We start from the raw sequence: 22,681 nt of genomic DNA, 5'->3' as shown, positions 1-22,681 counted from the left end.
AGTGATTATTGATTAGTAGCCCCTCTTTTTTTCCTTCTCATTTCAGCAACCTATTCTTCTGACACAAAATTTCATTCAACACAAGTCAACATCTATACACAACAAAAGGGTGTACAAAACAAAGCAATGGCCCAAAAACTCATCACATAATCAAACTATAAGCTAAAAAAGAAAAAATGTTAAATGTTGAACAATAAAATCTAGCACATTCAAGCCAAATCAACCTCACCAATCCATCACTCTCTTACTTCAATGCATCAACATTATTTACATTTTCCTTTTAGAAAACAACATTAGAAACCACATCCTATAGTAACCAACCAACCAACCAACCAAACATCTTGAGCCAAACAATGAAAAATCAAAACACCATCATTCTTGTTTTTCTCTTTCTCATTCTTCATTTAGCTACAACAAAAGCTGGTTTTGGTGTTGGTGGAAGTGTTGGTGTAGGTGTAGGTGTTGGAGGTGGAGTTGTTTGGGGGGTAGGAGGTGGGAATAGTAACCAAAATCCAAAGTCTTATGAATCTCCAACATCAAAGATGGAATCAGCTTATACAGTTCTTCAAGCATGGAAATCTGCAATCACTGATGACCCTTTAAAGATACTAGATTCTTGGAATGGTTCAAATGTATGTTCATACAAAGGAATCTTCTGTGCAAATCCTGAAAATGGAATAACTTCTACAACAGCTTCTACTTCAGTAGTTCTTGCAGGCATAGATCTAAACCATGCAAACCTTCAAGGAACACTTGTACAAGAATTATCATTACTCACTGATATGTCACTACTTCATCTCAATAGTAACAGATTCACTGGAACAGTTCCTGAAACATTCAAAGATCTTGTTTCACTTCAAGAGTTAGACCTAAGTAATAACCAACTTTCAGGTTCTTTTCCTTTGGTTACTTTGTATATGCCAAGTCTCATTTACTTGGATATTAGGTTTAACTCTTTCTCAGGTTCATTACCTCAAGAGCTTTTCAACAAGAATCTTGATGCAATATTTCTCAACAACAATGAGTTTGAAGGTGAAATACCTACAAACTTAGGTAATTCACCAGCTTCTGTGATCAACTTAGCTAATAACAAATTGAGTGGAAATATTCCAGCTAGTTTTGGTTTCATGGGATCAAAGATCAAAGAGATTTTGTTTCTGAATAATCAGTTAACTGGTTGTATACCAGAAGGAGTTGGTCTTTTTACTGAGATGGAAGTTCTTGATGTGAGTTTCAATTCATTGATGGGTCATTTACCTGATACATTATCATGTTTACAGAATATAGAAGTGCTTAACTTGGCTCATAATCAGCTTTCTGGAGAGTTATCAGATATAATCTGTTCTTTGAGGAGTTTGGCTAATTTAACTGTTGCTTATAATTTCTTTTCTGGGTTTAGTCAACAATGTTCTAAGCTGTTTTTTAGGAATGTTGGTTTTGATTTTTCACTTAATTGTATTCCTGGGAGGAACATGCAAAGACCTCAACCTGAATGTTCTATGATCCCAGGTGGTAGCTTAAGTTGTCTCAGAATTCCAACACCAAAGCCTCTTGTTTGTGGTTCTATGTCTGTAAGTACCTCTGAGAACGCTCGTTTCTCGTCACAATCACATTCACATTTTTCAAAATCACAATCTCCTCCTTGATAGTTACTGAGTAAATCGTTATTTTAGTTCCTAAATGTATCAGACAATGTTACGATAGTTTCTGAATGTATTAAAATTGCAAAAGACATGAGTATATCTTTTGTTATCAATTTCACATTCGAGGATCAAAACATACCGATGAAAGAATCAGTCTTTCTAACGTACATTTACGGACTATAGTGACAGCACTGAAGGATCGAAATGACTGTTTACTCTGATAATTATAGTTTAGTTAGTTACAGGCTGTTATTGGCTTTGTCTACTAATTAGTGTTACCAATTCTAATTCAGACCCTTTCAATTTAAATTCTTCATAGATTCAGTAAGCATATTTTCTGTAATTATATTTAGCCTGTATGGATAAGTTATGCTTATAAATTTTGGAGGAAAATTATTTGCAGCTTGTGAAACATCTATTATCTGTCTTGGACATTATAAAAGATAGATAATTTATGTTTCACGTGACATGTTTGGTTTGGTTACTTTATTAATGTGCATTAGTTCATATCACGGGTTATTATACTTTCAACAACTTCATTCCATGAAATTGACAAGGCCTTTTGATTGCTTTTGAGAGCACTGAGCAGTGAAACTTGTGTGCCAGTGTAAGCTTTAGATTACACAACCAATAATACAATCTTACCCACTTTGCTTTAAAAAAAATCGCCTGCGCGAATTGGATTTGGATTGTGTGCAGCATGATTGCATTCAGTCAGACACATTTGAACCGTCTGATCAAAAATTTAAAGGTCAAGATTTCAATGATGATTTTGATTTTTCTTAAAACCTATAATACTCGGCTTCAAACGGTTTAAATGTAGCTGATTGTATGCAGTCGTGCGATTGTGATTGTACACAACCCACATCCTTCATAATTCCACTATGATAAGGCAATATTTCAAGATAGTGATGGTTCAACAAGAAATAATGCAGGGGAAATTGCAGACTTTCATATTAGAAAAACAGGTTCAACTCCAGTAGAGTGATCGATTCACTTGAACAGTATGCATGTACACATAACATCAATCACTTCATTAAGAATGCTTGTTTCACATCTTAAACTGTTTTCTCACTTTAGAGGAGTTAGATTCAACACATCGTTGATCGAACAACCTAATAATGCAAGTCATTTGGTGAGAGCTAAAAACATGTGAAAGCTCAAAATAATTAATCTGTCACAATAATAACAAGCAGCGTATCAGAACTAGTAGCCCTGTTGTTTACAATGAAAAATTATGAACAGAAATAATCATGAAAAATGAATACAGATCGGAGAAGCCATCTCAATTCGTGTGTTAAGCAATAAAATACATCGGATTCGGGAGTTTAAAAGACCGGGTGGATACTGCATAACCCCACAAATCACTCCATTGATCTCCGGAGCTTCCATGGATTCTGTAGCCTTCACTCATCAACTCTTGTCGCTTTTCAGACTTGTAACTAGTTGCTGATTTCCCTTGATCAGAAGCGCCTCTGTTAAATTGCAAGGAACTTTATGTTAAGTTTAACAAAACATGTCCCAAGTAGGAAGCTCGGTTAGTGGCCTAAGAGATACTGAACGAGTTTTAAGAGGGAGTTTCAGAGTTCGAACTCGTGAAACTAGCATAATCACTATTTCATTAATATTTGCCTGTAAAACACAAAGCTGATTGGTGACCTAAGACAAACTGGAAGAGTTTTACGCAGAAGTCTTGGAGTTTAAACTCTCGAATCTAACATTATCGCTAACTTATTGACATTTAGCTATAGCAAAGAAAAACTTAACAAAACAAAACGTACATAATTTCAAGGACCAACAATTTTTATGTACTCTTGATAGGTGACCTAAGAGACATGGAATGAGTTATAAGCATGAATTCTAGGGTTCGAACTCTTGGAACTAACATAATCTCTAACCTACTAACATTTATGTATAAAAAAATGTTTAACAAAACACACCATACATATATTTTCTAAGAACCAACAATTTTTATGTACCTTAAGATGAGTCTCTCCCAATTTCTGTACCCTGCAAATAGAAGGTTTGCTTCTGTGACATTTCTTTGATGCTCACTTCTACCAGTCAAGAGAAATATTGTGAAGCCCAATTCTTGAAGCTTTCTATAGAAACTCAAACTGGCAGGTAAAGCTGGTGCATCGGCTAAGTTCACCCAATCATTGAAGGATGTCTCATTGAAGATTTCTGACCTGTTGGTCCAAACATCAGAGTGTGAAATAAGTTACCCTCATAATGAACTTATCCAAAGACACTTCTTGTAGGCTAGTTATAACTTATATCTAGTGTTATTCATCAATGACTTCATAAGGATTTCATGCCACAAGTATGCATAAGGACTTGAATAGTTTATACAAAATCACAGTTTTTCAACTAAAGATTTCTCTAACATTTAATTTCACAATAAGCTATTTTCTAAACACAAAGCAAGCAGATGATAAACCATGCTCATATGTCATTTCATTCTTCACCTTTATAATTTTGTTCATATTTTACTACAATTTATTCATTATTTCATTTTAATCCAGTGATTATTGATATAAACTATTCAATTAAATAATTAAGCATGAAACCATTACGATTATATTATTCCTAACCTTTGTCTAACGAATTTCATTCAAGATCATACAAGTAAATTCTTTGAATATTTAATCCAGTATCAAATAGTCTGAGGTGAGGACTACTTTCATCAACAAAGGGACATTAGGGAGAGTTTACTTAAAATTTAGTTAAGCTAGCTTAAGATATAAACACTTGTATCAATGTCTTGATACGCTCAAAAAAATAAACTTAACTCATATCTATAAATTGTGCTCCACATACAATAAGATCTCCAGAATAGTGTATGAATAAGCTCTTTAACTTTTTTCCATTAGACAAATATAAGCTCTTAAACTTCTCTACACGTATTTATGAGGAAAGAATAAAAAAAAAAGCTCATGAAGGTTTATATGTGTTTTGTTCATAAGAGTATGACGACAAAACTCACTCAATATATGTTTCATATCAAGGTGGATATGTCAGAATCACAGTGGATCACCGTGATTTTCGCATACTCATTGTGATACCAAACACATGCTAAGTGTATAGAAGTGGAGAATTATGGGTTCGAACATATAATGTCCCTCCATCCTTTTAACATTTGAGTTATACTTACGAGACTCATAAATCTTTATATTGGTGATCACTGATTGGAATAATACTAATGAAATTAGTGTTAAATTAACTCTCTGATCAAAGAAAAACAAGTGTATCATAGCTCTGCTAAAAAGCTGCAAAGACATGCGATAATTTTGAGCAGATTCAAATCCGTACTTCTAATGTATGAGTTTCGCGATTAGACTCTTTTAAAAAATGTTTACTTAAAAATGGACAATTATAAAAGGTTACTCATAGACCCTAAATACATATACTCCTAGAGTGGTACTGTTATTAGTACTTCTCGACGTGAATAATATTGGCCGATTCAAAAAAAAAAATATTACTCAATAATTAATAAGTTTAAATATGATTTTAGTCTATTATAGTGTTTTTTTTTTTCACTCCTGGTAAGGTTTTTTGTCTGGATTTAGTCTCGACAAATTCAAAAATTATTGCTTTCTATCCATATTGTTAGCTTACAGGACCATCATTTATTGAACCACTTATAATCTAACCTCTTTTGCAAGGACACTTCTAGTTAAAGGTGTGACCCGGTCACCGACACGTGTCCAACACGACACTTATGATCAAGGTTTTAAAAATCGGTCCGTTATCGAGAAAAAGGCCGCGACAAAAAACTATAGGTAGCCGACATTACCGTTTTTACAAAGTGAACATAAATCACGACGAGACGCCGTTACAGTCGCAACAAAACACCATTATCGAGAAAAAGGCCGCGACAAAAAACTATGGGTAGCCGACAAAATCCTATACGCGATAGCGGCCGTTATTTAAAACCTTAACTATTTCTCAAACTTTTATTGATGTCAGTGTCACTATCGTGTTTAATGTCCTTGTTTATTGTCCTTGTTTAATGTCATTGTTCGTGCTTCATGATTAGTATAACAAACTTACGGAAATGAAAACAAAAGCATTATAATTGCATAATTACATGAACTAAAAATCCTGACTAATATAACCAAAGTAATTAATTGAAATATATCTCAAAAAACATTGAATAGGAAATGAATGAAGCAATAAAAATCCAACGGCTAAAAAAGCACATACCCAAATCCAACATCTTGATAATACGGCACATTAGAAAGCAAAGTTTCATCAATATCAAACACCCAAGCATCCCTACCATCACCACCAACCGTCACACCTTTCGCAAACTCATCAGAAAATTTCCCCACCACCTCACAATCCATCTCATATTTTTCTCCGATCATATACTCCGCCACAAACTCCACACATCTCTTCGGAATCTGCTTCCATTCTCCGACGTTGTTCGTCTCCACCGCTAATCTCCAGCTGTCGCAGTATGAGGTGGAGAATGAAGGTTCGGAGGGGAGGCGGATGGTTTGTGTTGAGATGGGGTGGATCGATGAGGAGATGATGAAGAGGAGGATTGTAAGCCGGGCGACGGTTTCCATCGCCGGCGAGTGGTGGAGATTTCCCGGCGAAGTTTTTCCGGCGAGTTTTGTTTGGTTTCGAAGATTATAACAGAAACTGAGAAATGTGTTCAATGAATGAACAGAACAACAAAAAAACACAATCTGATTTAGAGGGTTATTATTGTAATTTAATGCGAGTTTGACTGGGTTTAGTGACTTGTCGCAGTTTTTTTTGGTGGCCGGAGTTTCAACCCGACCCTTGCATATATCTATCTATACATTGTTCCCACCAGCTTAGCTAAGTTCACAAAGACAAATGTCAGCGATTTAGTGACATGGCAGAGATTAACTAGATTGAGGAATTGAATTTTAAATGATTAAATTTTGAAGTGAAGAATTGAAATTGAAATAATTAACAAATGGGTCTTGTTAACGAATGCCCCCGGACACTATTTAAAGATCCCAAATTTAGAAAATATTTCTTAAAAAAGTCAAATGTTACAAATTCCAGTGCATAAATGAAGAGAAAGAATATATAGAGCTGACAATTGCCTGTGGTTTGTCTGTACAATTCAATTATTCAATTTAGTACCCAAAAAATAAATGTTACTCCCTCCGTCTCGGAATAACTGACCCATTTTCTAAAAAAAAGTGTCCCAAAATAACAGACTCATTTCAATTTTCAATACAAATTTCATCATTCCCAATACAATATAACACTAAATAATACTACTTTTATCATTCCCAATACAATATATTCCACTTTCCCCTTCATTTATACACTTTTCTTAATCTGTGTGAAAAACTAAAGTAGGTCAATTATACCGGGACGGAGGGAGTACAATCACTATCCTAATTTCAACTATTGTAAAAAACCAATTAAATTGAAAGAATGATAAATCAAAACTAGCATCTCTAGCTCAAACCAAACATTCCCACATTGTATCAAGTAGAAACACATTGGCTAACCTTCCATGAAACACCGACAAAGACATCAGATACGATAATGACATTAGCATGTCATCAACATTGATTATACTTTGACAAAATAAATTAAATGAATTTAATCACATGTATCAATGTCATATCGGACATCAGACACACTTTCAATCAGAAATGTCATTGCTACAAAGGTAACAATACAAGAACAATATAATTCAATTCTCTTTGAGAATGTTATGGAAAAGAAATTTGTTCTTCATGACAAAGCTCTTTCCTAAGTTTATGAGAGAAAAGCTGACATGCATCCATACTAAGATCAATAGCAGCAGATAATGCAACAAACAATGCAGCATCAGCCATACATGTAACATGTTGTGCACCAACTTGCACAAAAGGTTTACTAACTTTTCCTTCACCTTCAACACTAGAACTCATCACAAACCCTTTACCTGGTGGTAACCTTGAACACAATCCATAATACTCTTTCATAACATTATAATCAATGCAGAATTGGCCACCCTTTTTCACATTCATTGTGGATTCAGCTATAGGTATTCCGTTATTTTCGGTTACGAGTTCAAACTTGTATCCCAAGCCATCTACATGACCTTTTTCTCTCCATGCTTCTAAACGTCCCCATGGTTTCCAGCTACTCACTGAGGCGTCGTTTGGACGAAGAATTAGCCATGCGCCGGGGTTTGATCTTGATACTCTGTCTGAGCCCGGGGATGGGACAAATGGTGTGACCATTGAGGCTGCAGCAACCGGTGAACCAGAGAGATCGTGAACTGTTATCATCCAACCCTTTCTTTCTCGTCCGTGACGCTCTTGAACACTTTTCAATGCCCTTTTCCATCTACTAGGAGTGTTTGCAAAATCTGTACCATTAGACCTAAAAGATAAAAAAAAATTGATCAACAAGAGACATATGAAAATCGAACGGCTCAATTTTAAACTATGATAAATTTAGTTTAAAAAAAACATAACTTGAAATTGAAGTTGTTGATCTTCAAAGATTAAATGATCAAGATTTTCAACTATGCAATTCATGATCACGAGGAATCTATATTTTTTTTTATTTTACTCGGATATTGATTCCCTGCGGTCAAATAGTGACGGTACGATAATCTAAGTCATCCGATTTTTGTCATTGGTTTATAATATTTTTATATATTTGTTGACCTACAAAATTAGTTGTGTCAAATCAAGCTAACACTAAATCAAATAAACAAGTATAGTTAATTATTCATTAATTTAGTGTGTCAAGTAACAACCTAATGAAAATGTCAAACGTGCTATGATAATAAATTATGTATGAGATATTGAGTCTGCTACCAGATACTAGCACATGGTAGGGAATCCATGACAGTTATGTATCATAGTTTGGAAAATCTCAACTTGTCTGTTTGACCAAATCTGGTTATATATGCAACTAATCATAAATCATTTATTCTCAAACATAATAATTTAGTAGTTGGCATATTTATTTTTATTTTGATATAATATAAATTAGTTGTTAGTGAACCTGTTTTTAAATGAGTGGACTTTAATTTGAAAGGGGAAATTTTTTCACAAGGACATAAAGGTTGAGTACCTTAAAGAATAAGTGGGAAAAATACTTAGTTTAAAATTGGTCATGATTTCTTGCAAGCAAAGAAAACTAATTCAGATTCAATCTAAGTTCTAACTCAGCAAAAACCATGGATTTTACTTTAAATTAGAGAAGTTTCTGTTTATTTAAGGTTGAAAAGGCAGAAGTTGTCACATTTATGATATGTTATATGGTTGCTTAAACTATACTATATCTTGTTAACTAAGTTACTTTGTTATATGCTTATGCTAAACTATCTTAATAAAGTTGAAAAGAACACTATAATGTTTTTTAATATAAGCTAGAAATAGATTAAAAAAAAAAAACCAGAATTTGAGGGACATAAACCTAAATATGTTTAATAGAGATAAATTTCGAAATTGCTTTAGTAGTTTACATGTACTTTTATCAACGTTTTCCGAGTCTTGAGTCTGTCTTAATCTTAAAGAGTCTCTGAGGCAAACACTCTTAAACTTTTTAATATTAAAAAGAGTTTAATGATGGGTCCAAAATAACTTTGCACACGTAACCAATCAAAACATTCTGAATTGCCACATAAATTAATAACACTAATTGATGTGACGATTTTAAATATTTTGATTGGTTGTGGTTTTGACTAAAATAATTATTTGTATGTGTAAAATATGTTTACACTATAATATGATATGGTACAATTTTGTGACAATAGTTGAGTATTCTAATAAACTACACACATTGAAAGTGTGCAAAGCTTGTAAACACCTTAATCATCAAAGTCATAATTGAGGGAATGAAAATTTTGCAACAGCCTAATACAAAACTTGTGGATAGGGAAGTGACAAAAGTTTTTGTCATGTAAAAATTTTAGTGTCAAGTAAACATGTTTTTGGTGTTTTCTTTCACAAGAAACAGAAACAAACAAAGAGAGATGATATGATTCATGACACCAAATGAAATGAGTACAAAATGGATAACAACTAAGCCACGAGAGAGACATGATAATGAGATTGAGCTGGATAAGGGTAAGACCAGACTAAGCATGTGCACCTGATTAAATGACATATATGGTAGGTACCTAGCCTAAAGATATTGACAAGCAAAGCCCATAAGCTTAAACTATACATTATTTAGTTTACAACCATAGTTAATTAATTAACCCACCATAATGTGGTCCACCACTTGTAAAACTAGCCAAATGGTCCACCATAATTATCTTTGTTAATTAATTTTTTTTTGAAGGAGTTAATTAATTTTTTTTAGTGATATCTTCAATAGTTCTTTGGTATTAACTATTGTCATTAAATAGTGTACATAATATTAATTAAAAATATTCATAAAAAATTAATGCAAAAGTACAATAATTAATTTTGTCTTTTTGTGACTAAAATTTTATATTGAAAATATGAAAGTACTCATATACTTTTAATAACATAATATTTTTTTGAAGGAATATTTTTAATAAAATAATAAAAGGCTCAAAAAAAAAATTCATTTATTGTCGTGTAGTGATGTTATACAGCTGTCTAAATAAATGAAAGAATTTGACCATTTTTTCAACAAACATAAAGGCATTTTCCTTTTCCTTTTAATAATATGATAACTTTCCATTTAATTTTTTCTGATAGTGATAAACTCTTTATTTTATTTTAATTAAAAAGACACAAATGAACAAATATGAAATCTTTGAAGAGATAAAACTTGAGTTATTTTTCAATAGTCACTTTTAACTATTGGACAAAATTACGATGAAACAACCAAATAGCTAAACCATAGAAAGCTTTAGTTCATAGTTTAACCGATTTAACCAAATCGTTTGATTTTTAAAGAGTGGTCCAATGTGAACACAAAAAATAAAAATAAAAACAGTATTAAATTTATAAATCTACCATGGCTAACATTAGCATAGAGAGTGATGAAAAACTAAAATGCACAAAACAATATTAACCAAACTCACCTTGATCTAGAATTTCGATCAGCACTAAATTTGCAACTAAAAACCGGCTGTCTAATATTCTCTTGAATCTGAAAAACCACCGGACTACATTCCGGTTCACCTCCAAATTGAAAAACAAACCGTGGATCTGGTTCAGACCGAACCACGAAATGAACCCGAGCCGAATCCTTCTTTCCCGGTTCAAACCCTTTCTTTTTTCCCAACACAAGCCATCCACTATGAAACATAACTGAACGAGACAGAGAATTTTTAAGATCAATATTAACAACAACACGGCCTAAGAGCTTCGAACTTGTGATACCACAAGTTCGACCCATGCTTCCAGCATACACAGACAAACGCAGAGGGATAGGTTTGCCTGTGAGACGCTGGAGTGCATTGGAGTCGAGGTGGAAACCATCAGCGGAGCTGGTGGTTTCAGGTGATGATGAAGATGATGAAGAGAGTGGAAGAAGTGTGGTTTGAGAAGGGAAATTTGGTATATGAATGGTGCAAAAACATGGTATTGTTGTTGTTGAAGGATGAATACGTGAAAGTGGTGATGGTTTTGTTGGTGATGGAAGGTTTAGGGCTAATGATTCGACTGTTAGACGTACAAATGGACATGAATCCATTGTTCTTTGTTGTTTGGTTTTCAATTGTTTGAAGACATGAAAGGTATGTTTTGGTTTATGTAATAAGATTTGGTGTTGAAAAGGATGCTACAAGTTTCGTAGTTTAAGAAAGAGGGTGTGGATTTTGTTGTGTTTAAGAGTGAAAATGACTGAATAAGAACACGAGGATGATGCATGGTGTTATATATAGGCTATCTTATAGCATACTACATGTTTTAAATTAAAATTCACTTTGATTATTTTACATAAATTAAGAAATGTAATTAATTTAAAAGTAAAAATAGATATTTAATCGGATTTTCTTTTATTAATGATATGAAAAAATTAATATAATTGGAAAAATAGATAATAAATAATATGACAGACAGAAAACATTAATGTTTAATTATTATTTTTTGAAGAAAATTTTAATTATTAATGATTTATAATTAAATTATGAGATATTTAATCAAATTTTCTTTTATTAATGATATGAAAAAAATTAATATAATTGGAAAAATAGATAATAAATAATATGACAGACAAGAAACATTAATGTTTAATTAATATTTTTTTTTGAGGAAAATTTTATTTTATTAATGATATGAAAAAAATAAATATAATTGGAAAAATAGATAATAAATGATATGACAGACAAAAAAAATTAATGTTTAATTATTGTTTTCTTTTAGGAAAATTTTAGTTTTTTTTTGAAGGAGGGAAAATTTTAATTATTATTGTAAAATGATTTATAATTAAAAACATTTTTCTTAGAAATTAATTTATAATTTGAGAAAAGGATAATAACATTATAAACTTATATGATAAGAAAATCATTTTTTTTCGATTCTATTTACAAGAGAAATTTGGTTCAACAATAAGTGATGTATCTAATTTATATTTTGATTAGATACGTTTATTTTTGTAAACCAAGTGTATGTTAGGTTAAATATATTATTGGTCCCTATAAATATACTAAATATTTCGTTTTAGTCCCTTTAAAAAATTTTCTTCTATTTTTTGTCATCAAAAAGTTTTCCATCTTCACTTTTGGTCCCTTATTTCAAGTAAACTCACTCACATGTTGAATTCATATTTTTGAATAAAATTTTGCATAAAAGTTTATAATATTTATAAAAGTCTCTCACAAGAAAAATTAGAATTTTTGTAACAAAACATGAATTAAATATGATTTTTTATATTTTTGCCGTTAAAGATTCATATTTAATTCATGGTTTGTTAAAAAAATCTCTCTCTTTTTTTAGGGATTTGAATAATAGATTAACTTTCTCACATTTATGCATAATTTCATTAAAAAATACAAAGGCTGCACATGAGTTGACTTAAAAATAGATCCTAAAAGTGGTCATTGAAAAATTTATAGAGACTAAAAGTCGAAGAAATTTTTAGATGAACTAAAATGAAAAGTTGATATATTTATAGGAACCAAAAACATATTTAACTCTTTTATAATAAATAGAACAATAGTGAGTATTAGTTTGGTAACAATTGTTTTTTTTGACGTTAAAGACAATTTCATTAACGAAAGTCTGACAATAAATCAAATGCCAAGACTGCAGAAATACAAGACGGAGTTTCTTCGATCCATATGGAATCTGAATTCTTAAGAGTATATTTAGCTAAATAATGAGCAGTTTGGTTGGCTTCACGCCTAAGTACATGCAAAAAATTTAAACCTTATTTAGCTAAATAATTGAGCAGCTTGGTAACAATTGTTTCTTACGCCTTTATATGGCTTTTCACGGGCTTAACCTTATTTTTCATTAGTTACCACACCCTTTGGTTACTATTATAAGCAAAAATCAATATTTTGGATTCATTCATTAAATAATGTACGTTGTTTATAATAAAGACCATATACATCATTAATTGAATGAATCTAAAATGAACATTTTTGCTTATAATATTGATCAGAGTGTGTAGGTTGTAGCCTTTTTCTTGCGCCTTTATATAGCTACTAGGGGTGTTCAAAACCGAACCAACCCATTAGAAAAACCGCAAACCAAACCAATCCAAACCGAAACCGCAAAAAACCGCACTTGGTTCGGATGAATTCGGATGACTTTTGCACTGAACCGCGCGGTTCGGTTCGGTTCGGTTTGCGGTTTGCATCTCAGCAACCGAACCAAACCAAACCAAACCGCAAGAATAATGAATATTACTTAAATATGTACTAGCCCAATTACATAGCTCAAGAATGATCTCTTTTGATTCGATTTTTCCATCGTTGCACCATCAGGTTCGATTATAATTCATTTCCATCTCTTTCAATTCATTTCCAGTGATGAATTTGTTTTCTTTACTTCCCAATAATTTGTTTCATGTTTATGTTTCTTCTTAATTTTACCTATTTTGATATAAGTTTTACCTAATATTTTATCATATAAACATCAAAATAAAATGTCCTATGTTTATTTTGTAACAAGTTGGCAATATTAGAGTTAATGTAATATTTTTTTATCTCGCGATAAACCGCACAAACCGAACCAATCCAAACCGCATTGGTTTGGTTTGGTTTGGTTTGGATGGCTTTTTAAAAATCAACCGAACCAAACCAAACCGCATGCTTTTTTATTTCGCGGTTTGGATGACTTTTTTGCTCAAAACCGAACCAAACCGCACCGCGAACACCCCTAATAGCTACTATCAATTTCTCTCAATTTTAGTTTTGATATCTTTTCTGAAAGACAATTTATATAAATTAATTAGTCTGCCTGTTGCTAGCATTATTCTATGTAAAATATGTAATTGAAGATTATAATTAAAGACTTGGAGAATATTTGTCTATTTTTTTTTATTCTAAAGCATTTTTTTTTATGGTGTCGGGGGTTTTCGAACCACAGACCTTGCATATATTATGCATTGTCCTTACCAACTGAGCTAAGCTTGCGGGAACTTACTCTAAAGTATTTAACAAGTTCGACATACATTAAACGTTGATAAGTGAAAAATTGTATATTCGAATGATAACATATCTAATTTTCCTCCAACTTTTTACTATCTAAGATGTGCTTATAAGACTAACGTTGTCCATCTTAATCTTAATTAAAATCATTTTTTTAAAAGTGTCTATTAAAAGTATATCCTCAAGTCACTATTGTAAGTAAAAATCAAAATTTTAAATTTATTTAATACATGATGCATATAATCTGTATTATAAACCATGTACATCATTTTTTCAATGAATTTAATATATATATTTTTTATAATTATGACCGGATGATGTATTATGCAAGAAACGCTACCTAAAAATACCTTCTCGTTTATAGTTTTCAGATTTTGCTTTTATTCTAAATTTTATTATGTTTTGTTTTTTCAAAAAAGTTGATTTTTTAAAGAAAAAATTGCAATGAACACGCCATAATATGGTGGGGGATACTTGAGAGAAACTGAAAAATTGTTTTTTAAGTATTTGGAGAGGGAATCTGGTTTTTGGTTTTGGATCTGCTGCTGCTGTAATCTTTTTTGGCTTCTTTAGAATCAATTCATCGGATTCCATTATTTGTTCCTGTTGATAAGGAAAAAATATGTTGAAACTCTCATCTTTAAACTCATCTTTTGCCTCATATTTTTTTTCTTCTACACATGAATATGAGAATTTTAACCGTTTTATTTGGTATATCTTGACTCACACATAATCTATCAAATAGACGGGGCAAGTTAGCCCACTAGATTAGTTTTTTTCTTCTTCTTCTTTTTTCCATTCATTATATGATTTTTAGATTAACTTTCATATGCACTCTTTTGAAAAAGAAAACTGTTATACACTAATTGTGTAAACATTTTTAGGTCTGCATTCAATAAAATCAAACTACAATATAATGTCAATTTGTTATGTTATTTTTTCAAAATGGTAAACTTTTACTTCCATGTAAGCATTTTATACATATATTTTCTTTTAACCCACTTTGATTAATTCTATCTATTTAAAATATATTTTTAAGGGTTAAATATGTTTTTGGTCCCTATAAATATGTCAATTTTTCGTTTTAATCCCTCTAAAAAATTTCTTCAACTTTTAGTCCCTAAAAATTTTTCCATCTTCGCTTTTTGTCCCTCTTTTAAAGTAAATTCATATGTAGAATTCATATTTTTGAATAAAATTTCGCAGAAAAATTCATAATATTATTAGAATCTCTCCCAAAAAAAATTAGAATTTTTTAACAAAACATGAATTTAATATAAATTTTTATATTTTTTATGGTTAAAAATTCATATTTAATTTATGTTTTGTTAAAAAAATCTATTTTTTTTCTTGGAATTGTTTTTACAATATTCTACACATTTCTGCACAATTTTATAAAAAAATACAAAATTTAATTAAAAATAGGACCAAAAGTAGTGATTGAAAATTTTATGAGACTAAAAGTTGAAGGAAAATTTACAGGAACTAAAACAAAAAGTTAGTATATTTATAGAGACCAAAAACATATTTAACCCTATTTTTAAAGAACATTGGTTATAATATGAATGAATCCTTTGTAACAAATAAAATACAAGAAAAATACATTCAAAATAATTATAACGGTTGTAGTTGACCAAAAAAATAAATCGCGCAACTTTATTGATTCATCAGGTACACAAAAAATCTCAAAATCGGCCTTGCATATTTATTATCCTATTAATTACATGGGATTTGGATACACAACTTTCCTTCATTCTCTCATTGTCTCTCTTCACCAAGTTGTATTTATATCTCTCTAAATTTTAGAGAGAAGGTTAAACAGAGGAAAAAAAATAAGATCAAGAAAGAGAGATAAACACATATTGGAGAATGAAGGAAGGAGTCCCTAAAAAAAATTGAGAGAAGGAGAGGATCCATATACGATTCTCAATAATTTTACGCAAAACACACTACACATGTCATTTATATGCATGGCAATGGGGCGGGGTGGGGACGAGTTTTACATTCTCCATCCCCATACCCGATTCTCATATACTTACCCGTTACCCTACCCATACCCAACGGGGATGAGAAATTGAAACCCATCCCCGTCCCCGCATTGAATAATTTTTTAAATAAAAAATAGAAGTTTTTTTGCAACCCCTAGAGAAATATTTTAATGCATTATCCAACAATGTGTTCACTTTAACATTTGTTAGACCGATTGATTTAGTTGCTCCTTTAAATATCAATGGTAGTTTTTATAACACGGCAATTATCAAACAAAATAACATGGCATATCAACATTAAGTAGTTTTCTTCATTCGGGACGGGTTTGGGTATGGGTTCGGGGTGGGTACCTATATACCCGTTACCCATCCCATACCCGTGTTTTGAAATCGGGGAAAACCCAAACCCATACCCAAACCCAGTCAAAACGGGGAAAACCCGTCAAATTGGGTTTGGTTCGGGTGGGTAACCACGGGTATGGGTTTTGTTTCCATGCCTATATATATATATGCAAAGTAATACTCCATTATGTTCTTTTTACAAGAGATAACATTTCAAAAGTTGAATAGGATTTATATTAGACCCATTTTTTTGAAAATGAGTCTAATATAAAATGGTTAAATGAGTCTCAACAAGAGTATGAATGTTAAAATAATGTGTTAAAATAAGTGTTATCAACATTTCTCGTCACCTAATTCTATCTTATTTTTCTCCTAACAGAACTAACTTGCCCTACAAAAAAAAAAAAAACCTGCCCTCAACATTGTAAGTGGGTTTTTTTTTTTTAATCTAAATCCAAATCTTAAGTGTTGGAAAGCCAGGGCACCTCTACACTACCCCCCATCATGATTATTAGATCTCATTCTATATGTTAACATTAGAGGAGAAAAGTAAAGTATAAAATATTTGACAACGACTTGATTTCTTTATGATTTAATTTAATTGGTACGTACCCCATCAATAATTTCTTTTACATTTTAATTATTTATAATTATCGGATAATTAAAAATGTTTAACTATAACTATTAATATTTTTAAGTTCCTTATATGATTCCCTAAAAAAAAGTTCCTTATATGATTGGTTATGATAAGTTATCTAATTATAAGTATCACACTATATTGTTTCAAAACTATTTTGGACGGCTAAAATGTCATATCCACCTAACAGACACCTAATTACAAGGTAATGTCCAATAAGACGTCGAACGTATAACACTCTTCCTTATGTCTATATAAAGAGGATAACACTGTAATTTCAAGTAAGTTTTATTCTTTCTCTCTAACCTCTCAACCTCCCTGTTCCTCGGACGTCAGAGCACTTGTGCAGGTACACTCCCTTTCGTTCGCCGGCAACGAGACATTTTTATGGACTCCTACAAAATCTTCGACAAGGGAACACTTTCTTCCACATATCCTTCATCAACATGAGATTCTTTATCTTTTTAAAATAATCTTGTTACCAAATAGACAAAAACTAAATTATTTTTTATTAATTTTTCATTCGAAGCATTTGCTGTATTCTAGAGAGATTGTTTCATATAATGACAAACATACAAAAGGAACAATATTTATTTAATTGGTTCTGTTGCTGTTTTTTTAACTAAAATAATGAATAAATACTAATGATTATTGCTAGAAGCAGTTTCATTGATTGTGGAATCAACTTCTGATATTTTCATCGGCGCAGGAATATAATATCATATAGGAGAAAATGTAGAAGTTTTTTTTTGAGGGAAAGAGAAAATGTAGAATTTTTTTTTTGTTTGATATATTCTCCTCAGATAAAATCGTTAAACTAATTAATTTAAGTTTGTTGATGGTTAGACAAATAATGTTTGAGATTTGAGATATCAAATAGGAATCATTTTTGGGTTATGAAACCATCAGTTTTTTTTTTTTTCTCACATGAAATATTCAGTTATAACATACACTCATATGATTCCCTAAAAAAAAAAAACATACACTCATATGCTCTTTATTATTTTAACAAAAAAATATACTTCTTATTAGTCTACGGATTGAATTTGTTTTGTTTTTTTTCCTTTGGAACGAGAATTTGTTTTTAGTTGCTTCATAGAGTATAGTTTTTTTTTTTTTTTGCCTTTTTGTACCCATAAAAAAGAATATCGTTTTTTTGTCAACAAAGAATATCGTTTTTACCAAAGTAATTTACTAGGAACGGAATATTTATTGAGAATGAATTATGATGTTACATTATTATTAAATGATTTTTTTAAGAAGTCAAAATGAATTACATTAACCTTGCCAAGCACAAGGTGTGCTAAAGGAAAACCAAGCAGTCACAAAGTGAAGTTACAACAGAAACAAAATTCATAAGGGAATCAAATACAACATAATTAACCTATGCCCATACACAATAAAGGGCTAAACCCCCATGTATGATAATCAAAGGCAATGTTTGAAATTTTTTCCTTCAACCACCAAAGCGAAAGATTAACACCGTCAATTAGCAGGCCAAAAATTCTATGAATATATTAATTATAGTCACTGTACCCTTAAGCAACTTTTCATTTCCAAAAATGTCGTTTTTTATGAGTATGTTTTGCCTTATAAAACTGCCTCTGATCCTATTTCTGCTTCTGATGCTACTTCTGCTTCTGATCCTATTTCCGCTTCTGATCGTACTTCTGCTTCTGATCCTACTTCCGCTTCTGATCCTACTTCTGCTTCTGATCCTCCTTCTGCTTCTGATAGTTTTCATGCGTCTGTCCCACGTGTAGTGTATCATAATCAGGATTCTTTCTCTGATTCTCTTCCCATTCCTCCTATCAATCATAATGATTCTTCCTCTCCTATTATAAATCCTCCTATACCTAATTTACCTGATCCTATAGATGATGTTGAACCTGTTCTTAGAAGGTCTGAAAGAGTCAAAAATGTCCCTGTTAAGCTTCAAGACTATGTTTGTAACTCTTTCACAGATCAACCATCTTCATCTTCTTCAGGTAGTTTATATCCTTTGTCCAATTTTACTTCTTCTCATTTTCTTTCTCCTTCGCAATCACATTTTACTTTTTCTGTTACTTCCCACACTGAGCCCAAATCATTTGAAGAGGCTATGCAATCTGAGTACTGGGTTGAGGCAATGAATGCTGAGATCCTGGCTTTAGTAAAGAATGGTACATGGACATTAGTTGATTCTCCTCCCAAAGTCAAACCTATAGGGAACAAATGGGTGTTTAAAATCAAGTATCATTCTGATGGCACTATTGAAAGGTACAAAGCCAGATTGGTTGCTAAAGGGTATAGTCAAATTGAATGTCTTGACTATTTTGAAACCTTTTCACCAGTAGCAAAGATCACCACTGTTAGAATGCTTCTTGCTTTGGCCTCCATCAATGATTGGTTCTTGCACCAGCTTGATGTGAATAATGCTTTTCTTCATGGTGACCTCCATGAAGATGTGTATATGCAGATCCCACAGGGTGTTCATACTTCCAAACCAAATCAAGTCTGCAAGTTGAATAAATCTCTTTATGGTTTGAAGCAGGCCAGCAGGTCCTAGTATGAAAAGTTAACATTGTTTCTCACTCAGCAAGGATATACTCAAGCTTCTGCAGATCACACTCTTTTTGTGAATGATTCTAATGATTCATTCACTGCCCTGCTCATTTATGTTGATGATATCATCTTAACTGGAAATTCTTTGCCAGAAATCACTAGAGTCAAGCATTTACTTGATGCATCTTTCAAAATCAAGGATTTAGGTCAACTGAAATACTTTCTTGGTCTTGAGGTCGCTTATTCCAAAACTGGTATTTCTGTTTCTCAGAGGAAATATTGTTTAGACTTGCTCAATGACTCTGGTTTATTAGGTTCTAAACCTGTTTCCACACCTATGGATCCTTCTATCAAGCTGCACCATGATGGGGGGCAACCCTATGAAGATATCTACTCATATAGAAGGCTTGTAGGCAGATTAATATACTTGACAAACACAAGACCAGACATTTGTTTTGTGGTTCAACAACTTAGTCAATTTCTGTCTGCACCAACCAAAACTCATTACAATGCAGCATGTAGGGTGATTAGATACTTGAAGAATTCACCAGGCAAAGGTTTATTTTTTCCTAAGTCATCACACATACAACTTTTAGGCTTCACAGATGCAGACTGGGCAGGATGTGTTGACACAAGAAGATCCATAACAGGCTTATGCTTCTTCCTTGGTTCTTCTCTTATATCATGGCGCACCAAAAAGCAAAGCACAGTGTCTAGATCTTCAAGTGAAGCTGAATACAGAGCACTTTCAGCTGCAGCTTGTGAAATGCAGTGGCTGATTTACCTTCTCAAGGATTTAAGGATTCACAACACTAAGCTTCCTGTATTGTATTGTGATAACAGAAGTGCTTTACATATTGCAGCCAATCCAGTGTTTCATGAACGAACTAAACATCTGGAGATAGATTGTCACTTTGTAAGAGAGAAGGTACAAAATGGAACTATGAAGCTTCTCCCAGTTTCAAGTGCTGAACAAGTAGCAGACTTCTTCACCAAACCACTGCATCCTAAGCCTTTCATTACTCTATTGTCCAAGCTTGGCATGGTAGATATATACCAAGCTCCAGCTTGTGGGAGGCTGTTACAAAATAAAGAGGAAGAGGAGATTACTTGTGATGCAAGTAAGCTCACAAATGAGGAAGAAGAAGTTACTTGAGGATCAAGTAACTTGAATATGCTAGCTGGACTTTCTGTTATGGCAGTTAGATGAGTAGCATTAGTATATGATTAGTGTATGATAACTATAATAGACTCTCATTAGTCTATAAATAAGTGTATACACTTTGTATCAATTGATTGATTCATCAATAAAGATTTTCACTTTCACTTCATTTTCTCTCTCTCTCTCTCTCTCGAGTTTCTTGTTAGTTGGAGCTAGCATCATTTGTACAAGGAGATCATACATAAATAAAAAAGTACATTAATCATTTGAGTTGGCTAGGATGACAAAAGGCGGCAAAACTCTCCCTCAAGAGATTTAACATTGTTGTGTTTTTTAAAGTTTAATTTGAACTAGGGATGGCAATTGGACCCAAGCCCATTGGATACCCGCAAAAAATACCCATGATGGGCGGGTAAATACCCACATTATTGGGTATGGGCCTGGGCACGGGTAATTACCCACAAATTTGAACGGGTATGGGTGCGGGTACGGGCACTCTAGTGCCCACCCCGCCCCATGCCCACACATTATATACACCATGCGAATAATTTTATTTATATTAAAGTTAGTTAATTAATCCTAAGTCTTTGATATTTTTTGTAATATGCACTTGTTTTTTATATTTTAGATGCTTTTTATTTGGCCAAATAATATGATGCGTAATATTTTATATGTTGATTTAGAAGATTTCATATCATATTTTAATTATGTTGTGATATTTTTTGGTATTTATTATCTTTTTGTTGTGAAAGTGCGGGTAATGGGTGCGGGTACGGGCACTTAGATACCCATAGGGTATGGGGACGGGCACCAAACTTGTTGCCCACGAGGGTATGAGCCCGGGTATGGGGATTTTTTTAAAACGCGGGTATGAGGATGGGCACTATGGTACCCTGCCCAATGGGTACCCATTGCCATCCCTAATTTGAACGCAGAACCTCTTGTTAAATAGGAAGAGACCCCTTACCACCTCATCCAAAGTGATCTTAGGTATATATATTTTTAAAACTTACATGTTAAATTTATATAAAATGAAGCTGCGAAGAAAATACAAATTGATAATAACTATTTCAGAAAGATGAACTCAATGACGCTTCAAGAAGTCAAACTCGTCAATAAACAAATTTGTACTAAACAAAATAACAATATCTTTTTCAATTTTATATCTCCTTTGACAAATAAACTTATTTGTGTAGCGAATTATATTTTATATTTGAGAAATTCTATTATAGTCACAAACACAAATGTATAGTATTTGGGCACACACACATTACAAGATTTTTTTAAATAATGAAAAAGAAATTGATAATAAAATGATTTAATATTTCAAAAAATGACATTTTTATGTGTGTGTGACCAAACACTATTTATTTGTGTTTGTGACTATGGAAGAATTGCTCTACAATGTGTTGATGGAATTAAAATAAGAGGATGATATTTATTCGTGGATTTCGTTAGGGTTGTTTAGAAAAACTTTTCAGTAGCTTCACGTTCATAATAAGAGGCACTCTAAGAATTTTACTTAACTTTTGTCTGAACTCTGAATTAGTCACGGTCTCTATTCCTTGAGGAACCAAAATAAGATTGTTATTTGAAAGGGTATTTTTTTTCTTTCATAAGATTGTTATTTGAAAGGGTATTTATTTTTTTGATAGAATTTGATAGGGTAATTTTTTTTTGCATATAAGATAAAAATAGGAAGTAGAGAAATAGAACAATGGAAAAAAAAAGAGATCAGAGCAAAATCTGGGTCCTAAAATGATGGGGACGTTGAATGGAAGGAATTGAATTCATTGAATGGTGAGCAAAACTGATGGTCTATCATAAACAAATTATTAAAGCATT

General features: G+C 32.1%; 2 protein-coding genes and 1 pseudogene across 3 annotated transcripts; 1 reads left to right on the top strand and 2 right to left on the bottom strand.

Moving 5' to 3' along the window:
* On the top strand, nucleotides 1-2,036 carry LOC146918593 (leucine-rich repeat extensin-like protein 2 pseudogene; annotated as a pseudogene). Its single transcript, XR_015016275.1, has one exon. The product of XR_015016275.1 is annotated as a leucine-rich repeat extensin-like protein 2 pseudogene (transcript).
* Nucleotides 2,037-2,774: 738 nt separating this feature from the next.
* Nucleotides 2,775-6,334, bottom strand: LOC146918592 (HAD superfamily, subfamily IIIB acid phosphatase). The gene is made up of 3 exons (XM_085720237.1): nucleotides 5,850-6,334; nucleotides 3,623-3,832; nucleotides 2,775-3,118 (listed from the first exon to the last, which is right to left on the bottom strand). Exons 1-3 carry the CDS (start codon nucleotides 6,215-6,217, stop codon nucleotides 2,941-2,943), a joined length of 756 nt encoding a protein of 251 aa, XP_085576363.1. The 5' UTR covers nucleotides 6,218-6,334; the 3' UTR covers nucleotides 2,775-2,940.
* Nucleotides 6,335-7,177: 843 nt separating this feature from the next.
* On the bottom strand, nucleotides 7,178-11,427 carry LOC146918591 (uncharacterized). Its single transcript, XM_085720236.1, has 2 exons — nucleotides 10,645-11,427; nucleotides 7,178-8,012 (listed from the first exon to the last, which is right to left on the bottom strand). The coding sequence occupies exons 1-2, from the start codon at nucleotides 11,256-11,258 to the stop codon at nucleotides 7,355-7,357; spliced, it is 1,272 nt and encodes a 423-aa protein (XP_085576362.1). The 5' UTR covers nucleotides 11,259-11,427; the 3' UTR covers nucleotides 7,178-7,354.
* Nucleotides 11,428-22,681: the final 11,254 nt, after the last annotated feature.

Source organism: Medicago sativa, chromosome 6, assembly GCF_051527215.1.
Source record: "Medicago sativa cultivar Bolivia chromosome 6, Bolivia_mono, whole genome shotgun sequence".
NCBI classification, from domain to species: Eukaryota; Viridiplantae; Streptophyta; class Magnoliopsida; order Fabales; family Fabaceae; genus Medicago; species Medicago sativa.
Note: the sequence above shows the minus strand (reverse complement) of the source record. Positions and strands in the feature narration are given on the sequence as shown.

Coding starts and splice junctions, on each gene's coding strand:
- LOC146918591 (XM_085720236.1), bottom strand. CDS start 11,258: ATGGATTCATGTCCATTTGTACGTCTAACAGTCGAATCATTAGCCCTA. Junction 8,013..10,644: donor GATCGAAATTCTAGATCAAG/GTGAGTTTGGTT, acceptor TTTATCTTTTAG/GTCTAATGGTACAGATTTTG.
- LOC146918592 (XM_085720237.1), bottom strand. CDS start 6,217: ATGGAAACCGTCGCCCGGCTTACAATCCTCCTCTTCATCATCTCCTCA. Junction 3,833..5,849: donor TATCAAGATGTTGGATTTGG/GTATGTGCTTTT, acceptor TTGGACCAACAG/GTCAGAAATCTTCAATGAGA. Junction 3,119..3,622: donor TGGGAGAGACTCATCTTAAG/GTACATAAAAAT, acceptor GCAATTTAACAG/AGGCGCTTCTGATCAAGGGA.